At 41.0% G+C, this 27,507-nt stretch overlaps 1 protein-coding gene and 1 non-coding gene across 2 annotated transcripts; one reads left to right on the top strand and one right to left on the bottom strand.

Moving 5' to 3' along the window:
• LOC103654209 (protein OPAQUE1) lies at window positions 1–26,794 on the top strand. The gene is made up of 38 exons (NM_001364980.1): window positions 1–318; window positions 1,276–1,425; window positions 2,190–2,335; window positions 2,419–2,575; window positions 2,954–3,012; window positions 3,317–3,473; window positions 4,827–4,976; window positions 5,111–5,247; window positions 5,739–5,885; window positions 5,956–6,057; window positions 6,418–6,475; window positions 6,561–6,662; window positions 7,803–7,840; window positions 7,925–8,051; window positions 8,141–8,314; window positions 8,864–8,995; window positions 10,380–10,489; window positions 11,076–11,136; window positions 17,768–17,945; window positions 18,969–19,174; window positions 19,355–19,474; window positions 19,685–19,783; window positions 20,393–20,614; window positions 20,775–20,914; window positions 21,034–21,145; window positions 21,414–21,464; window positions 21,556–21,645; window positions 21,905–22,075; window positions 22,171–22,314; window positions 24,087–24,263; window positions 24,340–24,477; window positions 24,604–24,674; window positions 24,996–25,095; window positions 25,637–25,693; window positions 25,780–25,836; window positions 25,927–26,007; window positions 26,097–26,179; window positions 26,313–26,794. Exons 1-38 carry the CDS (start codon window positions 199–201, stop codon window positions 26,449–26,451), a joined length of 4,563 nt encoding a protein of 1,520 aa, NP_001351909.1. The 5' UTR covers window positions 1–198; the 3' UTR covers window positions 26,452–26,794.
• LOC111591415 (small nucleolar RNA Z247) lies at window positions 16,642–16,780 on the bottom strand. The gene has a single exon (XR_004858049.1). It is a non-coding gene; the product is annotated as a small nucleolar RNA Z247 (small nucleolar RNA).
• Window positions 26,795–27,507: the final 713 nt, after the last annotated feature.

Raw genomic sequence — 27,507 nt, 5'->3', positions numbered from 1 at the left:
AAGCAAAAATTTCGCGATGAGTCCACCACGACTCCAAGCAGCTGCGGCCGCGCCGCTCTAACCGGAGCTCCGTTAAGACTCCGCCGCCCCAAATCTCAGCGCCTGAGTCCGCCGCTCTCCTCCCGTGCTCGCCGCCACTGGTTTCCGCGCCGGGACTTGGGTTCGGTGGGGCGACGTGGAGCTTAGGGTTTCGGCAGGATGAGCTACCGGAAGGGGTTGAAGGTTTGGGTGGAGGAGAAGGGGGAAGGGTGGGTGGAGGCGGAGGTGGTGGAAGCGAAGGAGCGCGCCGTCGTCGTGTTCTCGAGCCAGCGGAAAAAGGTGCACCATCCTCCAATCCTCGCTCCCTGTTTTTGTCTGTCGCTTTCGTCCCATTCCGTGCGGTTTAAGTTCCCGCCGTGCCGTTCGGAAGTCTTGGTGGATGCGGATGTCACCTGTGCTTGTTTGGTGTTGTGGTTGATTTGGATTTGGAGGCGATACTCGCCTTTGGTGCTGGTTTGATCGTGGTTTAATGCGAGTGAACCGAGGTGGATCAAAACTGAACTTGTTTTTTTAATGAAGTTCGTAGTTGTTTTGTTACGACTGAGAACAAGTGACGGGGCTGCACTAGTTAGTGTGCTGCGGGGTGTGCTTTGGGTTGGAGGTGGGTGGCTGCAGATATAGTATCCATCACGTTTTAGTGTTTGTACTATTAATTCAAACAGATTCTTAACTCAGCTTCTTAGAATCTTAATAATGGTTTGTAGCTTTGACGAGTTACCTTTTTTGCACTTCTATTTGATAGTTTTTGAACCCACTCTGCATAATTTAATGTATACTGAACTTATGTTAATGTGTTTGTCCTGTACAACTCCGTCAAGTTTAGCAGTCATTGGCTTTTAGTTCAGGTGTTCACTATACAAGTTACCTGTGTATCATGCACATTTTATTTTATGTTATGTACTTATGTTCCATCTTAGGTTTCATTGAGTTATTCAATTTCATGGAACACCAGCTTGAAAGATTTTTGAGCTGATTGCAGAAGTAGCAAGCTCGGTGTCCTGATGAATATCTGCTACCTTTCCCCCCTCCCTGTCACACCCATTAACATCCTTGCAACTTATGGTTGCTATTAATATTGGATCAATTTTCAGTGAATGTTGAAGCACATTGGTAATTTGTCAATTTTTCATTTCGAGCTGAGTTATGAAAAAGTTAATTAAGATATGGTTTAAGTGTTTAACTTGTCGCATTGGAAACTTGATTCATTTGCTGAAGCTTTTGCTTTGTTTATTCCAGATTACAGTTTCACCAGAAAAATTGTTGCCCAGGGATACAGATGAAGATCTGGGTGGGGGTCATGTGGATGACATGACCAAATTGACATATCTAAATGAACCAGGTGTTCTTTACAATCTGAAGAAAAGATATGCATTGAATGAGATATATGTAAGTGGTTTACCGGCACTGTTTTTATTTGCTGTGGTGATTTGCATTTCAACTTAATTGAAATGTAAATTAATTGGTTACTCGAAAATTTGTTTTCCTTGCAAATTTACGAACTTGAAGAGCTCAATTCACACATTTATTTTCCATGCCGCATTGCTTTCATGGAGCACCTTTTCTTTAGCACATTCTCTCCAGGAGTTCCTGACTACCGTGTTCAGTGATTTTCAGATGTCTTGGTCATATTTCTGCTTTGGTAGAACTTTTGCAAAAATTGCTTGAATCAAATAAATATGTCCGTAATTGAAAATGTGATCGATCAAGGCAAAACCATTTGTTGATGTGAACTCAATAATGAAGTGCTCATCTCAATGGATTCAGCTTCTGTTAATTCATGACAAAACCACTCTCATTTTGCAGCTAATGGAGCAGGATGATGAATGGTTCAATTTTTTTAAATGTGACATGATCTGTATTCTTAATAACTAAATATGAAAACAATAAATGCCATATGTAATATCACAACTGTTCTTTTTTCTCTTACAAATATAGTTATTTCTCCATTTTGAGCTGTCAACATATGGAACGATGTCCTTTTTTGTGTAAGAATTATAGTCTCCTCTCTTGTATCAATTATGTTCAATAATCAATAATGTTCTGCTTGCGCAATTGATTGTCATCGCTGAATTCTTACATGAATTTAGTCCTGGCACATTAGCTATGGACTACTTTCTATAACGGCCTTTCACCTGTCTGTATTGAAACAGACGTACACCGGAAGCATCTTGATTGCCGTTAATCCTTTTACAAGGCTGCCTCACCTGTACAATGAATACATGATGGAACAATACAAGGGCATCCGATTAGGGGAGCTGAGTCCGCATGTTTTTGCGGTGGCGGATGCATCATACAGGTACATGTTATATTGTGGTTGAATTGCAATGCACTATTTCCATATAATTTGTTTATTCTGTTGACATTTGTTGAATTGAGTAGGGCTATGGTGAATGATTCTCGAAGCCAATCCATCCTGGTTAGTGGTGAAAGTGGTGCTGGCAAAACCGAAACAACGAAGCTTATTATGCAGTATCTCACCTTTGTTGGCGGTAGAGCCGCTCTTGATGACCGGACGGTTGAACAACAGGTTCTAGAAGTAAGTTTGAACTTTGAACTCTGTTTTCTCAACTATAATTTATGGAAACTAAGGGGGTGTTTGGTTTGAGGAATGAGATAGTCCATCATCTTCTCACTCCTCACTTTTTTTGTTTGGTTTGTGGAATGGAATGAGTTGATTCATCACCATTACATTTCTCATAAGCTAATAACTAGTAATAATATGAGGAATGAGTTTATTCCACCAAATTTGTGGAATGGACTCATGATTCATCACCTTATCTAGAATGGATTAATTCTTCAAACCAAACACCCCATAAGAGTTCCTCATCTATATTTTTGTTGAAGTATGCATTTTCTGTTGATATTGCTAATGATAGTGTTATCTTAATATTTCTTTATTTGTTCCTGTCACCAGTCTAACCCTCTTTTGGAGGCATTTGGCAATGCAAAAACAGTACGCAATGACAATTCAAGGTGAGAATTCACTCATTGTTGGCCAATGTTTTCAATGGTTCGTGTGTGTTCCCCATCCAGATATTTAACAACATTTTTTAATTTGTACTCCATTCCAAATCATAAGGCGTTTGGCATTTTTATATGCATAAATTTTGCTATGCATCTAGATGTACACTTATGTCTAGATACATAGTACAATCAATGCATTTAAAAAAGCCAAAATGTCTTATAATTTGAAATGGAGAAAGTAGAACCTAACATTTCCAACCTCCTTTTTTTCTGCATATTTTAAGTTTGTAACCTTACCACTTTTTGGTTCCAGTCGATTTGGAAAATTCGTAGAGATACAGTTTGATTCAAGTGGTAGAATATCTGGAGCTGCTATTAGGACCTATCTTTTGGAAAGGTCCCGTGTTGTGCAAATTACTGATCCTGAAAGGAATTTTCATTGCTTCTACCAATTGTGTGCCTCTGGAAAGGTACTTATACCAACTATCATTATTTCATTGGATCATTTGTTATGCTTGTTCACTCTGAGTTCGGCTACTCTATGCATGATTAGCATTTTCTTATGATTTTGATAGTGTCTGATTTAACTTTCTAAGGACACTGTTGAACTTAATTAGTAACCATGCTCTTTTATCATTATGCAACCTTGAGCTCAACAAATTACTCATAACAAGTTATTGGTTTGACTTGTATGCATTCATTACCATTTTCCTGCTATTATGATGGTGGCTTGCATTTTCTTTGGTATTTGTCTTGAGGTTCTAGTGTTAGCTGAAATGTGTATAAATCATTTTATCTACTATATTCGCAATGGGAATCAGTTTATTGTTGTTTTTTGTGTGCCATGTTGGTGCGATGTGTCATTGATTCGTTGAAACACTATTTGCTTGTGAGGATCGAAGCATGTTTTTCCTTATAAATACAACAATGACAAAGCCTTTTAGTCCCAAGCAAGTTGGGCTAGGTTAGAGTTAAAAACCCAATAGAATCCACAGGTCATGGTTCGCCCAATCGATGTTGTACAAGCTTTTCTTCAATTGGTGCTACCCCTAGCCTATCACATATATCATCATTTGGACTTCGATTCCTTCTTGTATGGCCACAAATTCAACACAACATGCGCATTTCTGCAACACTTATCTATTGAACATGTCGTCTTTTTGTGGTCCAACATTCTGCACCATACAAGCAGGGTTAATCACCATCCTATAAAACTTGTCTTTTAGCTTTTGTGGTACTCTCTTGTCATATAGAAATGCTCAAGCTTATTTATAAATTCTAAGCATGAGGACTGTTGTTAACTAAAGAGCAACATTACCATTAGGAACGTATTTTGAAGCTTGATTTGTTTATATGCACACAAGAATAGACAACACATGCTTGACACATCTAAGTAAAAATGTATTGACATTATTCTATGATCTAGTGGCCCATGTTGTTCAATTGAAGTAGGCGCGACATGAAATGAAGAAAGGAATAAGCATCAAACTACCTATTTGTTTCTTGAGATTAGGTGCATAGGCAAGCCTACAACAAATGGAGGCACATATTTACCATTCTTGGTAGCGTATTACCTAAATCTATGCAAACTTGTAGAAAATATGAGAGTATTTATTTCTGCTAAACAACTAGTGTGATTTTATGTTACCATTATTATTTTTTAAATTACATTTCAAACTTTCCTGCTTTTTTGGTGCTGTGATTTATTATCTTTGTATTTATTCTTCTCCGATGATGTAGTTGTAAAATATATCTAATGATATGATGAACAGATGAAGTAATAAAGTTAATTAATTTTGATATTGCATTGTTTGTCTGTAAAGGACGCAGAGCTGTACAAACTTGGGCATATAAGCAGTTTTCATTACTTGAATCAAAGCAATACACATGATTTGGAAGGGACAAACAATGAAGATGAGTACTGGAAGACAAAAAGGGCAATGGATATTGTTGGGATTAGCAGAGAAGATCAGGTTCCTAAGATGATGCTAACACACTTAAATGTTACTTGAAAAATGTCTTTGTCAGAGAATCGTTGCATTGTCCTTTTATTATGTAGTTATGTATCCATATTTCAGAAAATGATTCTGTATTTATACTTGCTCAGGACGCTATATTTCGGACATTGGCAGCCATTCTTCATCTTGGCAATATTGAGTTTGTCCCAGGAAAAGATGCTGATTCTTCAAAAATTAAGGATTCAACCTCAAATTTTCATCTCCAAACAGCAGCTAAATTATTTATGTATGTTTTTTGTTTGCATCAGCTGCCATGATATTTTTTGAGAAAATATTCCTTTGTCATTTTTGTTATTTCTCTGGAATTATGTTTTCTGTATTGGGGTTTTATAGAAAATGTTTGGTTCGAAATGTTCTGGAGGTGTTCAAGTAAATGATTAAAATAAGCATCCACCCCAAAACAGTTAATTTCGAGGTCTCATCTTGAACACATGTTGTAGATAATCAACACTAAGGTTTCTAAGGCCATCTTGCGTGCTATCTGCCTATATTCTTTGAAGATCTGCGCTACTCAATCTGGTGAACACGTTTTTAGTATAAATAGCTCTGAAGTGGTATGCACGACTCTTTTCACTATAAGTATCATGAACTATTAGGACTCCTGTCTTCTTGTAGTAGACACTATTTTATGTATTGGACGTGACATATGATACTATTATGTACTTTGATTGAATTTGCTGCTTATACCTTATAGTTTTATTTTGGTTCTTGAAACAGGTGTGATTCAGATCTATTGGTCTCAACGCTATGTAGCCGATCTATACATACTCGTGAAGGAATAATTGTTAAAGCATTGGATTGTGCTGCTGCCGCAGCTAATCGTGATGCTTTAGCGAAGACTGTATATGCAAGATTATTTGACTGGTATTTTCTTCTGCAATGTTTTTAAGATATATATTTTTGTATGTGATACCATATTTTAAAACTATTTCAGGCTTGTTGAGAATATTAATAAGTCTATTGGTCAAGATGTGGATTCCAAGCTACAAATTGGTGTGCTGGATATCTACGGCTTTGAAAGCTTCAAAAACAACAGGTCGCTAGATCACCCACTGTTTATTCATTTTCAGTTTTCACTTATAGAAATGCACTAATATCTCATAGCATTTTTTTAAATATATGGATGAACTGTACCATTAAAAGGTAAATGTTCTAGCTAGCTGTTTATTTACAGCATTCTGAGCAAGGTCAAGTACTCTATTTTATTAGCAATATAATTGAATTGTCTTGGAACATACATTGTAACTTGTGTGCGTGCTTGCATTTAGCATGTTTTTACTACAGTTTGGTGTAATGTTTCATGTTTGTAAATTATGCAATTATTAATCATCACATTGAAATACTGGTTTTGAAATGCTAGCTAGGTTTTGACGTGCTCCTTGATTTACCTGTGCAGCTTTGAGCAGTTCTGCATTAACTTTGCAAATGAAAAACTTCAGCAACACTTTAATGAGGTCCGCACTGTATTTTTCTACAGGATTCAGATTTTTTTTTAATTTACTTCTCTTGACACTTGGTGCTATAAATGCCTTCTCTCAGCATGTATTCAAGATGGAACAGGAGGAGTACAAAAGTGAGGAAATTAATTGGAGCTACATTGAGTTCATTGACAATCAGGATGTGCTGGATTTGATTGAAAAGGTTGTTTCTTTACCTTTATTCATTGGCCTATGCTGAGTGAACTTTGCTGTGTGACCTTGATTTGTTGTATTGAGATCTATGTTTACATATATAATAATTATTTTGCAATTTGCATCACTTCACATATATTGGCTTGTGCTAGCATTAAATTATCTGCTTGCAAGTTTTTATCAAATTTTGAGCCTCTGTTGCGCGCTTGTCTTGCACCTGCAGTGCTGGGATAGATTGGTGCTCTTCTGCCTTGAGCAAATAACCTTATGTTGATATTGTGCACATGTGTTAGCTGCCAATGCCGATGTGCCATTTGTGGTGTTCTCCATGTGGAGTTCTTGTTAATCCACTAATGTTGCCTCATTTTTTCTTGTGCATAGCTGGCAAGTTTTCATATGGCTTGTGCTGTATCCTTGTGCTGTATCCATTTTTGGTACTTTTTTCTCCTGGTTATTTAGTTGTATAGGTTTGAACTGTGTAGGATGTAATAATCATGTAATTGCATGTATGGACTATATAAATTTTTTGACTTGCGGGGGGTGGGGTAAGACAGCCCTCCGGGTATTGTTTTAAGAAGACTTCATGTAAGTCAAGAAATCCCTTGAACCCCTGTTCCCTCCCATAGTCGAACTCAGGACCTCAAGAGTGCTACTTAGACCATCTAACCAACTTAGAGGTCCTTATGTAAGGATTATGATAGATAAAGTCAGTATCTACCTTTATTTTAAGATCATACAACTGACAACTGTAGGCTTTAGAATAGTCGTTAGTACTCTGGTGTCTGTAACGGGCGCAACATGTTGCTGTTTCCTAAATGCAAGTTTCCGGCATCCTGTTGCCCCAAAACATATAGAAATATATGTTTACTGTGTCAGGTATTTGAGCGCTAATTTTTTATTTCCGCATGCTGTTAATATTTGCGACATCAGTAGTGTAAGCTGTACTTAGCATGACTACTAAGTCTATTACTTTATTCATTAGGGCATGCTTTCTTTAAGTTTTTTTTTGTTTCATTTGAACACCCTTAGCCATGGCTGGAACTCTGGAGTCTGGGGATAGACCCATGACCTTTTTTACTTTGTCTCACTTGGATGCTCTGGAAAACATTTTGGCAACTGAAATTGATTGTCTCCGATGTTCTTGAAACAGAAACCAATTGGAATTATTGCACTGCTGGATGAAGCCTGGTAAGCTGCCTGTTTGTTTCTCCTGGAATATAATATTTATATAAAATAAATTCCTATCCTTAGCTATGGTTTGCTCATTTACAGTATGTTTCCCAAATCTACGCATGAGACCTTTGCGACAAAGATGTTCAGAAACTTCTCTTCCCATCTTAGGCTCGAGAGGACAAAATTCTCAGAAACAGATTTTACCATCTCACACTATGCTGGGAAGGTAAGCCAGGAGCCCAGGACTGCCAGTTATTGTCACTAATTATTATTTTAGTTTATTAGTTTATAATGATAACATATAACTGTTTGTAGGTCACGTATCAAACAGATTCTTTTCTGGAAAAGAATCGAGATTATATTGTTGCAGAACACTGCAATCTTCTATCATCTTCAAGGTGCCCATTTGTTTCTGGACTTTTCACTTCATTGCCTGAAGAATCTATAAGATCTTCATACAAGTTCTCATCAGTTGCTTCCAGATTCAAGGTATCAGTAAAAAGTTTATTGCCTATCAATAAAAAGTGTATTGCCTTGTTTCCTTTATGCTTATGAGACATGTGCTTCTTCCATTTGTCCTGTCTTTGAATTTTATGATTTTGTTCACAAATGAGTTACTTTACTTGTGGCTATGTTTGCATAAACATTTTTAATATGACTGATTTAATAATGTGGCTGAAATAGGAAAAGGAGAAAATATGGTATTTTGTTCATTATCCTAGTCTACTGTTTGAGGACTATTTTTTTGTGCTACATTTATGTTTGAGCACACTGGTGTGAATGGGCTATCCTTGCAACATCAATCATTTTTCTCTTGGGCATGCATGTTCTTTGCAATCTGAGTGATCTGGGTGTGTGGCTTTGTCAAGGGTTTTACCCCTTTTAACTTTTTAATATAATGATACACAAACCCTTCTGCATGTTCGAGAAAAATATCACCAGTCTTTATTGCATTTAATCTTTTGAAAGTCGATGTTTCTTGATCGAACATTTAACTGAAGCACTGATTTATTGTCTTTGTTTAATTCTTTTTTGAAGCTACAATTGCAAGCCCTGATGGAAACCCTAAACTCGACTGAACCTCACTATGTACGCTGTGTGAAGCCCAACTCTGCTAATCGACCTCAGCTTTTTGAAAATCAAAGTGTATTGCATCAACTTCGTTGTGGGGTAAGAACTATCATAGAAGCATAGACTAGTAAAGCGGTATCATATTTTTTCTTATTGTTTTACTAGTCAACTCTTCTGCCCGTATTAATTCTTTGCTGATTGTCATTTTTGTTGCTTTTACTAAGCATTGAATGTTGAATCTTTTCTTTTTTTTGCTTCAATACGTACTTTCATTCATGCAACAGAACAATAAGCTAAGGGGTCCAATGTTAGGAATCAGACCGTTGTGTAGCAAAATCGAACCAGGCACATAGTGGCAGTCGACTGCTGGATGTGAGACTGAAAGTTGACCTTCATAAATGGTTTGCCTGGAACAAACTATCTGTCACGAGCCCCCAGCGGATCGACGGTTTCTTTACCTGTGTTGGTAGAGCAGAGAAGGTCGGAGTCGATCCTATCCTTCCATGTCTTTTTAGCAGCTTCTTCTATGGCTTTGATGGCTTATCAGCTTGACATGCACACGTAGGCGGAGCTCCAGCTTGATTTGTGGGTAAGGGCAGGAGGAGATGGGGTGCGGTGAGGAGCTCTGGCTTAGATTTGTGGGAGGGGACACAGATCTGATACCCACCATGAGCTTGTTTGTGGCCATTGACCATTTTTTGTAAAACTGTAGCTGATCTGGGGTGAGAGAGGAGGGGGATTGAATGAACGTCGGTGAACAGGAGGGAGATTTTCAGATGGGGACAAGTGGAAGAAGCCTTGCGTAGGTAGGAAAGAAAATCGCATGTGGGCCCTGCACACACTGCAACCACTTATCCATCCAAAGGTATATTGAACATTGCTCCTATGGTTCAATGCGAATTGGAGCTGCCATTACATAAAATGATTTGTGGTTCTTAACTGACGGCCAAATGGTATCGCTGTGATGTTCAGCGTTTGACTGGTCTTAAATCATACCAGAGTGGGCATATTGTATTAACAGTTTTGGCAAGTAACTGGACCACATTTATGTTTTTCCTTTAGATATGTTTATCTTATTTTTGCCTTATTATATACTCCCTCCGTTCTTTTTTATTTGTCGCAGTTTAGTTCAAAAATGAACTAGCGAATGATAAATATTCGAGAACGGAGGTAGTATTTCTTCTCTAAGACTATAAAATTTTCAAGCTATACATCATATACTCCAGCACCTGCGTTTGGTATGACGTAGTCATGAAGACATTGTTTGGTCACAAGCTTCTGTTGTTCAGATCTTTAAAATCAAATATAAGTTATACTCTGATGTTCATAGAGAAGTATTGCTGGAAAAAACAACCGCATGCTTTCGAAGATTATACTTATTTATTTTACTGGAGGGAATTAGTACTCAGTAAACATTTCATTGTTTTTGTTCCATTTTGATTATTGATATTTTCACGAAAATTGTCTCTTGGTGGCATGACAGGGTGTCTTAGAGGCTGTCCGTATTAGTCTTGCTGGCTATCCTACCAGAAGGACTTATGCTGAATTTGTTGACCGGTTTGCTGTTCTTGTGCCAGAATTGATGATTGGAAGGTACCATTTATATCCTTTATGAAACTAGCTAAGGAAAGAGATGGAAGTTTAGAAGAGTTAATGTTTCTTTATGGCCTGAAACACCCTGCATAATTGTTTGATCTTATTGATACATAACAACAAACTCGACTCGAATGATGTGGTTCCTCTTTACCAAGGAGCTTTGGTGATGCTTGGTTCGCCGAAATGTAACGTAAATAGATTACATGGGGTAATGGATACCGATACTTTTGTTTGGTTGTGCTCTTTCTAGTAATACTATGTACTACTATTCAATTCAATTATAACTAGTAACCATTACCGCCAGTAAGAGATCTCATTACCATTCCCTTAACAATGTCTGAACCAAACATCACCTTTGTGCCTGCAATAATTGAGCATGGGCTTTTTGGTCTGGTTAAAACTAATCTTGATTCTTGTCATTACTAGTCTATTACACTGTGTGTGTGGACAACCGTGCACATCACCTGATGATTAGTACATGTTTGGTTGAGCAGCATTATCTGCTTTTATAAGAAAAGATTGGTTGATTGTTTTGTTGATTTGCTTCACCATGTTTGATACTATGTTTGCTTTACATGTGCAGTTACGATGAAAAAATGATGACAAAGGGTATTCTCGAAAAGATGAAGCTTGAAAATTTTCAAGTAATGTGCTCACCTGAGATTGTATCGTTGCAATGTACTAATGTTCCGTGATGATTATTGATTAGAGAATTTAAATGACCTACATCTATTTACATGATTCACTCTTCTTTCTATCTCATATAGGTTTCTATTTTTTATATAAACCCCCTCCCCCACCATTGCTCTTGTGCATAAACATCCAGTTTTTTTAAAATGCGCCATCAGCATATTGGAAATTGTTAGTGCTGCGAGGTAGTGTTGAATCCCTTGGACCTAGTGATATTGATTTCTTTTGTTCATGTTATTACTTGCACTGTTGCACGTGTTGTAGTTGTGAGAATAGCAACCAGGATTGGTTAAGCGTTTTCTACCTGCAGAGCAGGCCACATTGATCTATTTATATAGGCAGAGGACTGCCGAGGATAACATCCTAAGGGGATAACTCTACCTAACAGAATCTGCTATATTTTAGGCTAATCTGTTGCAGAGTTATCCCCTGAATATCTACGTAGTTATCTTATCAGATAAGATATGTTTACACAGCAGAGAACTACGACCATATTACAAGCTATTCAATTTAACTGTAGAAATGTAAAGCAGATATATTGATAGGAGATGGGGTACATATATAGAGACTCAACCCTAACCCTAATGGGCCGGCAGCCCAACAGTGGTGCCGGCCCACACACACTCACACACACACAGTCTAACATCCCCCCGCTGTCGCAACGGGGACACCACACACGATGAGACTGGAGTAGAGGCCGAAGGTAGGAGCCGACGAGTTATCCCCCCGCAGTCGCAGTGTCGCGATGGTGCGAATGGTGCTGCTGGAGCAGAGACTGGTGTGTGCTCCAAGAAGACGATAGCCCCTAGATGTCGAGGTAGCCGAAGTCGAGGTGGTCGCGGTCGGGAGACACGCAGCAGAAGCCTGATCTTCGGGAGGGTCGACGTTCGAGCGTCAACGATCGGCAGGGCGACACAACAAAAGAGCAGCGACAGGCCGACCTTCCTGCTTCTTCGATCGTCCAGACGTCAAGGAGCCCCGCCAGGGAGGCCGACGGCAGCGCACGCGTCTGCGCCTGTCATGGTGTCCGCGCCCGCGACAGAATAGAAGGGGAAATGACAGATCCGGCCGGGAAGGCCACGACAGCGACGGATCCGGCCGGGAAGACGCGATCCAGCCAAAGGGACGGCGGATCGAGCCGAAAAGGTCGCAGCAACGTGGATCCGGCCGGGAAGGCCGCGACAGCGACGGATCCAATGAAGGCGATGAAGGGGTGGGCGGCGAGGCGGGTCCAGTCGGGCAGGGGCCTGCGCCGGACCTGGCAAGGGGTGTTGACGGCACTGGGGACGGGAGAAGCTCGAAGTGGGAGGCGCTGCTGGGGCGTCAGCGCGAGCAATTAGGAGTTGGCGGCTAGCGCGATGACAAGGGGCTGCAAAGCGCAGGAGCGGCCTGCTGGCCAGTCGGCGGCGGAGGGAGAGGGTGTCGCGGCGAGATCGCCCGCGCCCACTGCAGCGGCAGCAAGGCCGAGGAGCGATCTCGACGACGTATCTGGGCCCGTGAGCAATGTCGTGGTCAGATCTGGGCAGACGCCGGGGTGTAGGGGGAGAGGCGGCCGCGCCTCCGAGGTGTTGGGGAGAGGCGGTCGGGCAGTGGGAGAGGAGGAAGGGAGAGGGGGTCGGTTGCTGCGACGGCGAGCCCCGTCACGGCGGTGGTCATCGCCATGACTGGCTTCAGGGAACCCAGCAACCGGACGGAAAAGAACCCATCGTAAGAGCTCTATGGGGCGGAGTCTCGCAGAGCACCTCGGTCCGTCTCCGACGGTGGTGATGCGACTGAGCGAGGAGAGACTGAGGCAGCAGCCTACGTCGGGCGCTCGTGACCAGATCTCACGAGGGCAGCAACACGAGGCCGAGGGTGCGACGTGGAGAAGGGGGCGCCGACGAGGAGAGGAGGCGCGGGCTCCGAGAGGGGAGGCGGGGACGGGGGCAGTGGAGGCCGCGGAGGCTGGGGTGGCTACGACGACGACGACGACTGGGGCCTCAGCGCGGAGCAGCTGGACCAGATGGAGCGAGACGCCATCCGCCAGCTCGCTGAGCGGAAGGCCTCCGCCTCAGGCGTAGGGGAGGAAGAGGCACACCAAACGTGGCTGCGTAGGAGAGCTCCGTCGCTGCCGCCGCGCAGGCAGTTGCGCGCACCGCTGCCGCGAGGGCGAGCTCCAGCCTCGCCCGCACCTCGCCAACGAGCGGGTGAGGTCTGGCCACGGCACCGAGCGGTGCTCTGGCGCACGTCGAGCTACCTTTGCCGAGTGCCGCCCCGGGAGGGAGGAGGAGCCTCCCGGGGGCGGCGGCGGCTCAGGTGGTGGCGGCTGCTGTGGGGTGGAAGGCGACTGCGAGCCGGCTGGCCGGGGCGCGCTTGAGCCCGCGCTCGCCGGCTGGGGGAGGAGGAAGACGCCGGTCGGGGAAGGGGATGGAGGCGGCCGGAGGGAGCCCGAGCTCGCCGGCTCGAGGGTGGCGGCGGCCAGAGGTCGGCTGGGGAAGGAGTGGGGGTGCGGCTGCCTGCCCAGGGAGACAACAGCGACGGTTGGGAGGAGGGAGGCCGCCCCCGGAGGGAAGGTTGAGCCTCCCGGGGGCAGCGATGGCAGGCGACGACTGTAGGGTGGGAGCAGCCGGCGGCTGCCCTGCTGTGGGAGAGGAAACCCTAACCTAGCTTGATACCATGTAGAAATGTAAAGCAGATATATTGATAGGAGATGAGGTACATATATAGAGACTCAACCCTAACCCTAATGGGCCGGCAACCCAACAGTGGTGCCGGCCCACACACACTCACACACACAGTCTAACATTAACATTCCCCCTCAATCATAACTTGCATAAGTTGAGATTGTCTCTAAAGGATGCCAATTTCTTCAGTCACGGCCTTAGTAAAACCATCTGCAATCTGATCTTCAGTGGAGATGAGTCTCACTTCTAAGAGCTTTCTAGCTACTCTTTCTCTGACAAAGTGAAAATCAATTTCAATATGCTTTACCCGGCCATGGAACATTGGAGTTGCTGTGAGATTAGTAGCCCCTATATTATCACACTAGATTCTAGCAGCAGGTGGACAGAGGGGACCTTTAGCTCATACAGAAGAGATTGTATCCACATTAATTCTGCAGTAGCATTGACACCGTTGGCTGCTTTCTAGCACTACAGGACACAAGATTACTGCCAAGATTAACTGCAAAACCCCCTGAAGATCGCCTGTCATCTGGGTCACTAGCCCAATCTGCGTCGGCAAAAGCACTAAGGGCTAGTTTGGGAGCCACAAAACCGGAGGGGATTGGAGGGACTACAGTCCCCTTCTTATTCAAAATTGAATAAGAAGGAGATTCTAGCCCCTCCAATCCTCTCCGGTTTTGAGACTCCCAAACTAGCCCTAACAAGTAAAGATGATGACCTTGCAATCTTTAAGCCATGACCAAGAGTGTATTTCACATATCTCAATATTCTTTTCACTGCTGTCCAATGCTGCGAGGTTGGAGCATGAAGGAACTGGCACACTTTATTGACTGCAAAGCTCAAATCTGGTCGAGTTAGGGTTAGGTACTGTAAATTGCCAACAATGCTTCTAAATCATGTTGCATCCTCTGGCCCAAGTAACTCACCTTCATCAATTCTCAATTTTTCAGAAGTAGAGAGAGGTGTAGTCACCGGTTTACAGGCTGTCATACAGTTCTTTTCAAAATATTTGAAGCATACTTGGTTTGAGCAAGATGAATACCATCTTTTACCTTCTGAACTTCAATACCAAGAAAATAATGTAGCTGGCCAAGATCTTTCAAGGCAAAATCGGATCTCAGTTTTTTTTCTCGAACGCGCAAGAGACATGCACATCTTTTCATTAAGAAGGAAGAGAAAAGGATCCAAAATGGATCAGTACAAGAAGACCCCCATTACGGTGGTTACAAACATGATCTCAGATTAGCATGCAATTCGGTGAAAGCGAAGACTGCTTCATCGAAAACCACATCACGAGAGATGTATATGCGTCCTGTGGACACTTCAAGACACCTATAGCTTTTGTGCATTGTGCTGTACCCTAGAAAAGCGCAACGAACAGATCGAAACACAAGTTTACGAGGATTGTATGGGCGCAAATGGGGCCAACAAGCACAACACTTTAAGGAAGGAGTAATCTGGAATTTGATTATAAAGGTGTTCTAAGGGAGTAGAAAAATCAGGGAGTCCTGTAGGAGTTCAGCTAATAAGATAGGAAGCTGTGGCAAACGCTTCATACCAGAATTTGAGAGGTATGGCTGCGTGAGCAAGGAGTGATAGGCCGACTTCAACAATATGTCGGTGTTTCCTTTCTGCAGCGCCATTTTGCTGGTGCGCATGTGTAATGCCTATTTTGGTAAAAAACGAGTTCATTCCCTGATACTTGCCTCCCTAGTCAGTTTGCATGGCAAAGATTTTAGTGTCAAAGCGACGTTCAACCATGATTTGGAATTCAGTAAACTTTTGGAAGACATCAGATTTATGTTTTAACATATAAACCCATGCAAATTGACTGAAATCATCAATAAAGGATACATAGTATTTCTGACGACCAACAGATTCAGAAGCAGGTCCCCAAACGTCAGATAATACAAGCTCAAGAGGTTTTAATGAGATACTAATGGACACAGAATACGGAAGCTGGTGACTCTTGTCCTGTTGACAGGCATCACAAACTGACTTATTTGAACATGAAATTCTATTTTGACTAACTAATTTTTGAATGATCTGAAAAGATGGATGGCCAAGACGGTTGTACCATCGGTGAGAAGTCATCTTGATGGCACCAGGAGCCCCTCACCAAGTGCTATTGGAGGGAAGAGGGTGGAGTCCATCTTCACATCTACCACGAAGAAGGTTTCTCCTAGTTTCTAGATCCTTGATAAAAAAATGAGTTGGAAAATATTCAAGTGAGACTTGATTGTCAGATGTAAAACGGTGAACGGAAATTAGATTTTTCTTGGTTTGGGAACATGGAGGATATTATTGAGATGCAAGGATTTAGAGGGTTATCAATAACAGCATTACCGATATTGCTAATGTTCATAGCTGCCCCACTGGCTGTGAGGATATGATCTGGTCCTTTGTATGAGTTTTGGACTGTCAGCTTATCCAGTTCTGAGGTGATGTGATCTGTTGCAGCAGTATCAGTGTACCAGTTTGTATCAATGCCATAACCATTGGTTGTAGCAGCAGCAGCACCATGGTTGTGGGTAGCAGCTGCAGCAGTCTTGCTGTTGGACGAGTAGTTCTCATCAAATCTCCGCCAGCAATCAAGAGCAGTATGTGCAGTCTTCTCACAAACCTGACATATGATGTCAGACTTTCTGGCATCTGATGGCACCATTCTCTGGGCACTATGACCAGGACCATTACGGCCACGACCACGAGGTCCATATCTAGGTCCAGATCTACCACGACCACGACGAGCAGCATTGACCGAGGCTTGTATCCCTCCGTGAAGCAGTTCCATCCTGTTCTCGAAGCTGAGAAGCTGAGAATGGACATCCCCGACTGAGACAGGTTCCACACGAGCAACAATGGCTGAGATATCTGGATTGAATTCTTCATCTAATCCCGCCAGAATATACGAGACTAGTTCTTCATCATCAATAGCCTGCTTGGCAGATCCCATCTCATCTGCAAGAGATTTCATCTTGGTGATATACTCAGAAATAGTCATGTTACCTTTCCGAGTAGTAGCTAGAGCAATTCACGTGTTGATAGTTCGTGCGCGAGACTGACACGTTGGTTTGCTTTAGGAGAGAACACACATCTTTGGGTGTGGTACAGGAGGCAACCTGACACATGCTTCTAGTCATGGCCGTCATGAGGAAGCCTAGGACCTGCTGCTCAAGCGCGGTCCACCGGATAATTTTCGGATCGACCTCTTCCATGGTCTTGCCATCAGACTTATTGGGAATCGTCTCCTCAGGCGTGGCAAGGGAACCATCAAGGTATCCCTGCAGTTGAGCGCCTCAATGATGGGCAGAACCTGCACTCTACATAGCGCATAGTTCGTCTTGCTAAGTTTTACGGCAACGATTTGCCCTAGAAGGGGTGTTGGCACAACGGTTTGGGAGCTGGACACCATTGCTGGAATTGTTGATAGATGGTGGCTAGGGTTAGGGTAGAGGAGAGGCTCCGATTACCATGTGAAAATAGCAACCAGGATTGGTTAAGTGTTTTCTACCTGCAGAGCAGGCCGCATTGATCTATTTATATAGGCATAGGACTGCCGAGGATAACATCCTAAGGGGATAACTCTGCATAACAGAATCTGCTATATTTTAGGCTAAGCTGTAGCAGAGTTGTCCCCTGAATATCTACGTAGTTATCTTACCAGATAAGCTACGTTTACACAGCAGAGGCCTACGGCCAGATTATAAGCTATTCAATCTAACAGTAGTAGTCTGTGTTGTTTGGGCATTTTACTTTTATACTCTTGTTCTGAATGAATTAATGGAATGATGCTCAGCTCCCACACATACTTAAGAAAAAAAAAATCAAAATTGAAGTAATTGCTTTAATGATATGCTTAAGGTTAATGTTACTGTGGGAAAGATGTAAAAATAATATATTGACATTTTCTTGTACATGATAGCTTGGTAAAACAAAGGTGTTCCTTAGGGCTGGTCAAATTGCGATTTTAGATATGCGCCGTGCTGAGATTTTGGACAACGCTGCACGGCACATTCAAGGCCGTTTCAGAACATTTATCACACGCAAAGAATTTGTGAAAACAAGGGAGGCTTCAATTTCTATACAAGCATACTGCAGAGGTAAACATGTGGGTTTATCATTTGGCTTTATAGTTTTGTTCATGAGAGCGACATAGATCAGTAAAATGTTGACAGAAAACAGTAAAGTGAGTAATTGCTTTATCGACTAAATGAACTTGAACGAACTACATTATTTTCATGTTCCAGTTTAGCTGCATACTTCAAACAGCAGCATTTTTTGCTCCAAGAAGTAATTGTGTAATGGGACTGAATAGTTGTCTGTTGATGAAAGAGAACTATACACAGTTACTCTGTCTCCAAATGATTTGGATTGAAATACATTGTTTTCAGATTTGATGGTTGTTAGGTAAGTACTAATCTTTTGCAAACAGAGGTAGTAATTGCTTAATTGGGTTGGATGGTCGTTCGATCGTTTAGATGGCCGGATCTTTCTTGAGAAATGTGATTGCATAGGGCGCTAATTAGAGGCATAAATCTTGAAACCTAGATAATAATTTATCTCTCTATTGACAATTGTATTTTATTTTGTACTTTAGTTCAACAGATAAATGTTGCGATATGTATGTTGCGTTGGGTTTCTGACCATACAAGATGGGATTGAGTGTAGATTGATGATATATGTGATAGGCTAGGAGTAGCACCTATTGAAGAAAAGTTTGTCCAATAACGGGAAGAGAGAGGCACCCCAGTGCGTAGTGGTATCCTAAGACGCGATAATAATGGGAAGAGAGACATGGAAAGACCAAAGTTGTTGACATGGTAAGAGGTAGTAAAATGTGACTTGAATGATGTAATATACCTAAAGATCTAGCCTTAAATAGGAGAGAATAAAAAACAACTACCCACGTGCTTGAACCTGGATTTGTGGCTTTCGATAGGTTTCAACTCTACCCAACCACAACTTGCTTGAACCTGGAATTGAACTTTAGTACTCACATGCTTGCTATTCTCATGACTTGCGAGTTTAAATTTGTTCTTTGATTCTTGCATACATCCGTCATGAATCACACTTTCTTGCCTTTTCTAATATTAAATTACTAATACATTCTTTTTGCTCATTAGGCTGTTTGGCAAGGAAGATGTTCGCAAACAGACGAGAAACAGCAGCAGCTGTAATTGTTCAGAAGTATGTCCGAAGATGGCTGCTACGTAGAGCTCACCTGCAAGCATGTTTGGCAGCTCTCCTTATTCAGTCTTACATTCGAGGGTTCATCGCTCGCCGCTATTTCTCTGTCATTAGGGAACATAAAGCTGCTACAGTGATACAGGTGACCCCATCCTGAAATTGTGCATGGACTAAAACCTTCTTAAAACAAAAATATTAGTGAAAATTGTTATGTTAGTAAGCAATGGCTAGCTATATTTTTTCTGACTGCATGGAATGTTATAATAAGCTAAACATTCGAGATGCCATGGTTTGGTTTATTTACCTCATTGGCACACTGCAGTCCACATGGAGAAGACGGAAGTTTGTCATACTTTTCCAGAATTACCGGCAAGCCACTGTGGCAATTCAGTGTTCTTGGAGACAGAAGCTTGCAAGAAAGGAGCTAAGGAAACTCAAAATGGTAATTTCTTCGGCTTGCATCCTATATAAATGAATGAAACCTGCGTTAGTTATTTGCAATTTTGTTCTTATTTTCTTTATATATTTTTGCATTTTCTTTTTTCCCTATGTGCGCTGCTAAGGTTTTCATGTTCCTTGCAACTTTTGGAATTTTCTCTCTCCTGTGATTATTGTGTATTGGGAAAACTCTTATATGATCGTTTTGTGATAGGCTGCAAATGAAGCTGGTGCACTGCGTGAGGCAAAGAATAAGCTTGAGAAAAAGATGGATGATCTTGCTTTAAGACTTACCCTTGAAAGGAGACTGCGGGTAAGTAATATGTGCCACTTTATTGCATTAGTGCATTATTTTGTGAATGTTACTTGTTATATTCTTCTTCGCGGTTATTTGATAGTGTTGTGCTTGTTTATTTTTATATTAGCTCAATTATTTGTTATAAGCATCTGTAGCTTACCAGCGGTCAGAGGTATTAGTAAAAGTATTAACTGACGGGAATGACTTCCGCTTCACCTTATGGAAAGCTGGAAAGGACATAATAACTGAAAGAAACTCGGGAATCAATATTTTTTGACCAAGAAATACTGTAGGGGAAGCCCCTACAATCATATTTTATTAAATAAAATTACTTAATACACACAATCGATATTTTGAAACATTGGCATTAACAATTATATTAGGAAATTGAATACAAAGAAGAATTAAAAGTGCTGGAACGCTCATTTTTTATAGTTGAAGGATGAAATTGAGCCCAAGATAAAAGTTTGAGGGCTGAAATGTTCATTTTTGATAGTTGAGGGACGAAAAATGAGCCTCCTGTGGAAGTTGGATGGCAAACAGCTATTCTGCCTAATTTTGTATATTTTATTGCTCACAACTGTTGGTTTCGTATTCACCTGGTGATTCAACTTTCAAATGCAGGCTTCCAGTGAAGAGTCAAAATCAGTAGAAATATTGAAGCGTGACAAAATAATTGAATCATTAAGTGCAGAATGTGCTGCCGCTAAGTCAGCTGCTCAAAATGAACATGCCAAAAAATTGCTGCTCCAAAAGCAGTTGGATGATTCTTTGAGAGAGATTACTATGTTGCAGAGTAAAAAGATTATGTCAGCAGAAGCAGCAGAAGAAAACTCCAACCTAAAGGTTTCATAACTTCTGTCTTCATCATATTCTTAAGCTAGGGAGTAGATAATATTTGTGAAGTAACGTAGTCCCTAAGGTTTCCTTGTGAACTCCTTAGGAAGTCTAGTGGGACATACCTTGAATTATAATTTTGCTGAACCATATCTTTTACCTTCCACAGAACTTAGTTGAATCATTATCTACGAAGAACTCAATACTGGAGAATGAACTTATTGTGACTCGCAAAAGTAGTGATGATACAATGGAAAAATTGAAGGAAGTCGAGGGGAAATGCAACCATCTACAGCAAAACTTGGACAAGTATGTGTTTATGCTCCCATATGTACCTAGAACAGCAGGATGCATGATTAATATGTGGCATCTACGTTTCTGGTGGCCCTATTGTGAACATATGATGGTTTATGTTTTCATGAATCCAGATTGCAGGAGAAACTTACAAACTTGGAAAATGAAAATCATGTCTTAAGACAGAAGGCATTTAATATGCCGACAATGAACAATCTGTCTGTAGCTCCAAAGACATTATCTGAGGTACATTTTTTGTTACCCTTTCTCTCTTTTTTTTTCTCGAACGCGCAGGAGAACTGCGCCCCATTATATATTAAGCAGAAGAAAATAGAAACAAAGGTTTACAGACCTCCTTACGGAGGCCAGAAACATTTGTTACCCTTTCTCAGTACATACAATGTTTTTTGCTGACTCCACTGCTGACTACTACAATACTATTGTGATACTCTCTTTTTGATGTCAATTCTTTGTTGTTTAAACTTTATTCCAATGACTTGATTTCTGAATGCAGAAATTTTCTGCATCAATTGGGCTTCCCAACAGTGAGCCAAAGCATATATATGTAAGCTTTTTCTTTTCCTTTCAACTTGGGTAACTGCACTTGTCTGGATCTTGTAAAAAAGCTTTAATTTGACAGAGAATGAAAATTGTAGGAAAGCCCAACACCTACAAAATATCTGGCTTCTCTTCCACAGACTTTGAGTACATCAAGGAGATCGAGGTTGCCTGTTGAAAGGCATGAGGTAAATTTGTCTGTGCTCTAGACTTTAGTTATACTCTCTCTGTCCCATTTATAATTATGAAATTCTTTGAATAAGACGAGCCGGTCAAAATTGGGGCAAAAAAGTCAAACGAATTATAAATTGGAATGGAGGGAGTAGATGTGTTTCATTTTCGAATTCATTTGATGTCATCTCACACGAGATTGCTAATTTTTTGTTACTGACCATAGCGGTCTATAAAGAATTTTAGGTATCTCATATTTGCTATTGTTTCATGCAGCAAAATCATGAAATTTTATTGAGATGCATCAAAGAAAATTTAGGATATAAGGATGGCAAACCAGTTGCAGCATGTATCATTTACAAATGTCTTTTGCACTGGCGTGCTTTTGAATCAGAGCGAACTGCTATTTTTGATCACGTGATTGAGGCCATAAATGATGTCCTAAAGGTGAAATAATTTGAGCCCATTTATTTTTCTGTTTACACCAGGTGTGTTATCAATGTAAAATCAATTTGGAACTTTCTGTTTTGGTGTCACTACAGGGGAACGAAGCTGATGGTAGATTACCTTATTGGTTGTCCAATACCTCTGCATTGCTATGCCTTCTCCAAAGAAATCTGCGGTCAAATGGATTATTCACTACCCCGTCTCGTCGTTCTGGTGGAGCTCTAGGGAAGATAGCACAAGTAAGGATTTTGGGTATGATGAATATTATTTTTGTTCAGGTTGAATCCATCGTATTCATAAAAAAGTACCACCTCTTTATGAAATTGTAAGTCGTTTTGACTTTCTAGTTACATAGCTTTTGTGATGCATCTAGATATACACCATGTCTAGATACAAAGTAAAAATTGTGAATCTAGAATAGCCAAAACGGCATACATTTTGGAATGGATTATTGTTTTGTGCAGAGATATGTTCCCAAAATACAACTCTGATATGAAATATCCACTATAATATATTTATAAAATGTATCAAAATCATAGTATTAGAAGACTACATTTTTAAACACATATCAGTTTCAAATGTTGAAACACCGCGTACCTATGGGTGACAATGGGCTCTAAATTTTACACTAAGATTTAAGGATCGGATTGGGATTGAGCCCTATTTCTATTCATTTTGAACTAAAATTTATTTAGAGCCCTACCATTTGTGAAGAAGCATTTGGATTGTGATCCATTACCACCCCTACGCGTACCAAATGTCTCTCGAACACGCAGGAGATCTGCGTATCATTTCATTAATAGAAGAAGAATTACAAGAAAGAGCCACGCACACACCCCACACACCTCCACCTCACTCAACCACGCCACGTACTGGAAACAAAATGACCACAAGCCACCCAACACACAAGAACACTACAACTCTTCAGCCCCCTGCATATAAGCAGAAAGCAGTCGCAGCCCCTTGGCGCCAGCCATGTTCCAACTCCAAAGCTCATCCCCAGCCATGATCAAAGCCAAGGAGAGGCTAGGGCTCTTTTGGTTGAACACAATGGTTTCTATGTTTCCAAATAACCCAAGCTCCAAGAATTACTAAAGAATTGAAACCTTTTTTGGAGAGGCTTTTCCACCACCTCAAGGGCACGTCTCCACCAGTCAAGGAAGGAAGCCTCGCTAGGCTGCTTAGCAAGCCGCACCAGCCCAAACCGCTGAAGAAGGAAGAACCAAAATTGTCGAGCAAACACACAGTGGACAAGCAGATGATTGATGGTTTCTTCCTCCTGATCACATAGGAGACAAGCAAATTCCTCCTAGCCAACCGGTCCGCGGTCCAACATCGATTATGGGAGACCAGCCACATGAACCATCATTAGCAGCCTTCGCCACCAAAAGATTAAGAGTATCCATAACAATGATGAACAATAATTGAGACAATGGGTCACCTTGTCTCAAACCTCTACGATGGGTAATGAAGCAGTTGGAGAATGAGAAAACTCCTTAACCCTAACTAGGATAGGGACTGGTATATATTGATAGATGTTGGGCCTGGCCCATTACACAAGGATGTGACAGTGATTACAAGGGGCTAACCCCAAAACCCTAGGCGGGTACTCTAACAGAAGCCACCAGGAACCCCGTTAAGAAGCACTCGGGTAGTGGAAGTAGTGAGCAGCCCACCAAGGATCTAGAGTTGTATCTGGTGGTTGAGGACTGCAAAATAGGTGGACGGGATCCGTTGATCTGTAGGCTCCTGTTTATGAAGCCTCATTGTGCTGGTTGCATTAGTCATTTTTTGATGCATAGTAAGAATGTTGTCAAGAGACATGACAACATTCTTACTTGTTAAAAATATTATCTGTGTGCAGAATTTTGTAAGGTTTGCAGAAACATAGTTCTTTATTTAATTTGGGTACTAGGTAATATTTGTAGCATGATGTTTTTTTCTTCTAAAGGAACCATTGAGGATTGATTTTGCTTTCTAACTGGAATAACAATACTTATGTTTCTTCCAGACATTGAGGTCTCCTTCAAAGTTTATAGGCCGCAGTGATACTCTACCACATGTTGATGCACGGTATCCAGCCATACTATTCAAACAGCAGCTTACTGCATGTGTCGAAAAGATATTTGGGCAGCTCAGAGATAATCTAAAAAAGGAAATATCACCTCTTCTTAATGTTTGCATTCAGGTACGTAGTTGTTTCCTCAATTCAACTGCATCGGAATAACTGGATATTTTGGTAACTTTCTGAGATTCATATGCAGGCTCCAAAGTCAACACGTGGGCAATCTGGAAAAGCATCCAAGTCATCTGGAGTTGGTGCCCACCCAGCATCGAACTCCAACTGGGACAATATCGTCAATTTCCTTGACTTACTTATGGATACATTGCGCGAAAATTATGTAAGCCTTATTATTGTCCTGTCCTGAGAAAGGATTGATCCTATGTAAAGTTCGTCAGTTGGGCACTGATAGCCTTCAATGCTGGTCCTAGACTTGAGTCTAATATAATATCCGTGCTTGCCGCAGGTGCCATCCTTCTTTATACGTAAACTTATCACACAATTATTCTCCTTCATCAATATACAGTTGTTTAACAGGTAGTTTCCTCATCTCAATAACTTGGTACTTGGTATGAAACGTGAAAATGCCACGCTAGCCATTAAATGTATAGGAATGAATTATTAGGAATATCTGTATATTATTTATCAACTGAAAATTTTTAATGGGCAACTATCTTTTCTAAGTTTGCGATTCATTTAGTTACTAGAAAAGTGCCTTCTTGAGTGTTAAATAATATACTTATTGAAGGTTATGGGTGGTGGGATGGCGACACTTCAAGATACATGCTTATTGTAATATGGTTGAAATAAATAAAAGCAAGAGACTATTTCACCTTCATTAATTTATTCATTTCTCAGTCTTCTTCTCCGACGTGAATGTTGTACATTCTCCAATGGGGAATACGTGAAAGCTGGGCTATCGTTGTTGGAGAAATGGATTACTGATGTCACAGATGAGGTAGGTGTCATTGTACATTCGTATCCTGCTTGTAAGAAGCCCTGTTGAAACTGGATTTTCTTGGCGTATCCAATGTGTTACTCTTTCAAGATACACTTTCTCTAAGGCCCCGTTTGTTTCGTTGGAATTGAATTCCATTTTAATAATTATAATTTAGACAAAACTAATTAAGTTCATATATTTATATATTTAATATATTTGTACATTATCCTAAATTATATGAGAGAGATAGTTATATACTGCATTTATATTATATCGAAGCAAGTAGAAGGGTGTGCTATAAGTTGTACATCGGAAAAATAGTATGTAAATCTATAGAATCAATTTCTATTTCTATTCCCATGAATTTGAGATAGACTTATATGATAACTTTGGAAAGTGGTGGAATGTCACATTCTAAAAAATTAGTCTATTCCATTAGTAAGATTCCAATTCCTCAAAATGAAAGGAAACAAACGGGGCCTAAGAGTATTGGGTAGCATCATTTTTGTTGGGTTTGTGGGCCTTGTCAGCTGTCTTCACAAGTTTATGTTCTTTTCAGTTTGCGGGTACATCTTGGCACGAGCTCAATTATATCAGACAAGCTGTTGGATTTTTGGTAATTGATTCTGCAAGCTGCCCGTCTTTCTGTTTCTGTTCATTGTTTGTCTTTTAGGCTATTTTCACAAAATTCGTTATACACAGGTTATACACCAAAAAAGAAAAAAGACGCTTGAGGAGATCAAGCAAGATCTTTGCCCGGTATGAAAACACATATCATGTACGCTTTTGCAGTTGGCCATCATTTATGGCAGACTATTTAACTCACAATTTCTCTTGTGTTTCATGTAGTCCTTGAGTGTTCGCCAAATCTATAGAATATGCTCGATGTATTGGGATGACAAATACGGTACCCAAGGCATTTCAACCGAGGTAGGAAATTTTAGCTCGAACCTGGAGCTCTCATTTTTCTGGAATTAATTTTGCTTTACAGTTCTGATATTATTTTTGAGATTTTTCAGGTGGTTGCTGCAATGCGGGAGATGGTCAACAAAGATACCCAGAATCTTGTGTCAAATTCCTTCTTGTTGGATGATGACTTAAGGTAAGGAAAGTATTTCCAAAAAAAAATTATACTTTGCCTTCAACGATCTGTACTTATGCTTGATGTTTGCTAATGTGGAATGTGTTCTACTGTAATTATATTTTGCATTAATATTGATCTTTTCTGGCTACAGTATACCATTCTCTACCGAGGATCTATCAATGGCAATCCCGTCAATAGATTATGCTGACGTCGATCTTCCAGAATCTCTTCAGCACTATACATCAGTACAGTTTCTACTAAGGCAGCAGGATCCACAGCCTGCCCAATAGAATGAATGTGGTCAGCCTGCCCTGAAGATCTGTCTGTCCCCTGGTTGTTTCTACCAAGGCAGCAGGATCCACAGCCTGCGGCCTGCCCAATAGAATGGATGTGGTCAGCCTGCCCTGAAGATCTGTCTGTCCCCTGGTTTTATTGGGGTAACATCCATCTGCGATGTTGTATTGATGTTTAGAGAGTACCTAGTTTGGTGGAGTGGACACAATTTAAAAGCAACCATTGTTGCTAGATGCCAATTCATTGGTGTTCACTCCCCAAGTATTTTTCATTGTACAGGAAATGTTGTAAGTCTGTTGACTAGCGCAAAATTAGTTATATCAGTGGTAAATTGGGCAATGCGCATCAGTGCATCACCGATGGTATCTTCTACACATGAATCGTTAGCCAGTTAACCGCTAGGTCGGGCGATCATAAGCTCCAGGCTGTCTGATATGGGTTCGTGTGGGTCTGTCGCGGGACGTGGACACGTGGTCCTTATTGGCAGTGGCACAGGCTTGCTGGTGACCGGAACCGGACTCCCACCTCCGTGTTCGCTAGGTGCGCGTGGCGGGTGCCGCACCCCACCAAGGTCATGTCCCTTTTGACCATTTTCACCTTCGTTAGATTTTCTCCCCTTAGGGCTGGTTTGGGAACACTAATTTCCCATGAGATTTTCATTTTCCCAAGGGAAATTAGTTCATTTTTCCTTGGGAAAATGAAAATCCTATGGGAAATTAGTGTTCCCAAACTAGCCCTTATTTTTTTTTATCCTTTTAGGGCTAGTTTGGGAAAAACATGAGGGGATTGGAGTGGCTAAAATAAATCCCCTCCTTATTAGCCCTTAGCCCCTCCAATCCCCTCCGTTTTGTGGCTCCCAAACTAGCCCTTAGTATCTAAAACCGTTTGTTTTCTGCCTCAGATTGTTTTGATGATAGTTTTCTTATGTGATGCCATGTCAGCAAAAGGAGGTTTATCAGATTATGTTGATGTTCATATGTATAATAGTTAGTTAACTATTAATATATTGTCCATTTGTGTCTCATAAAGTTTCTTGATTCTTGTATCTAAGT

This window comes from Zea mays, chromosome 4, assembly GCF_902167145.1.
Source record: "Zea mays cultivar B73 chromosome 4, Zm-B73-REFERENCE-NAM-5.0, whole genome shotgun sequence".
NCBI classification, from domain to species: Eukaryota; Viridiplantae; Streptophyta; class Magnoliopsida; order Poales; family Poaceae; genus Zea; species Zea mays.
This window is presented reverse-complemented; position numbering and strand designations above follow the sequence as displayed.

Excerpts from the sequence above, each read along its gene's own strand:
- LOC103654209 (NM_001364980.1), top strand. The coding sequence starts at position 199 with ATGAGCTACCGGAAGGGGTTGAAGGTTTGGGTGGAGGAGAAGGGGGAA. Across the intron at positions 21,146-21,413 it reads CTCCAAAGACATTATCTGAG|AAATTTTCTGCATCAATTGG; the intron begins GTACATTTTTTG and ends TTCTGAATGCAG. Across the intron at positions 26,008-26,096 it reads CCCAAGGCATTTCAACCGAG|GTGGTTGCTGCAATGCGGGA; the intron begins GTAGGAAATTTT and ends GAGATTTTTCAG.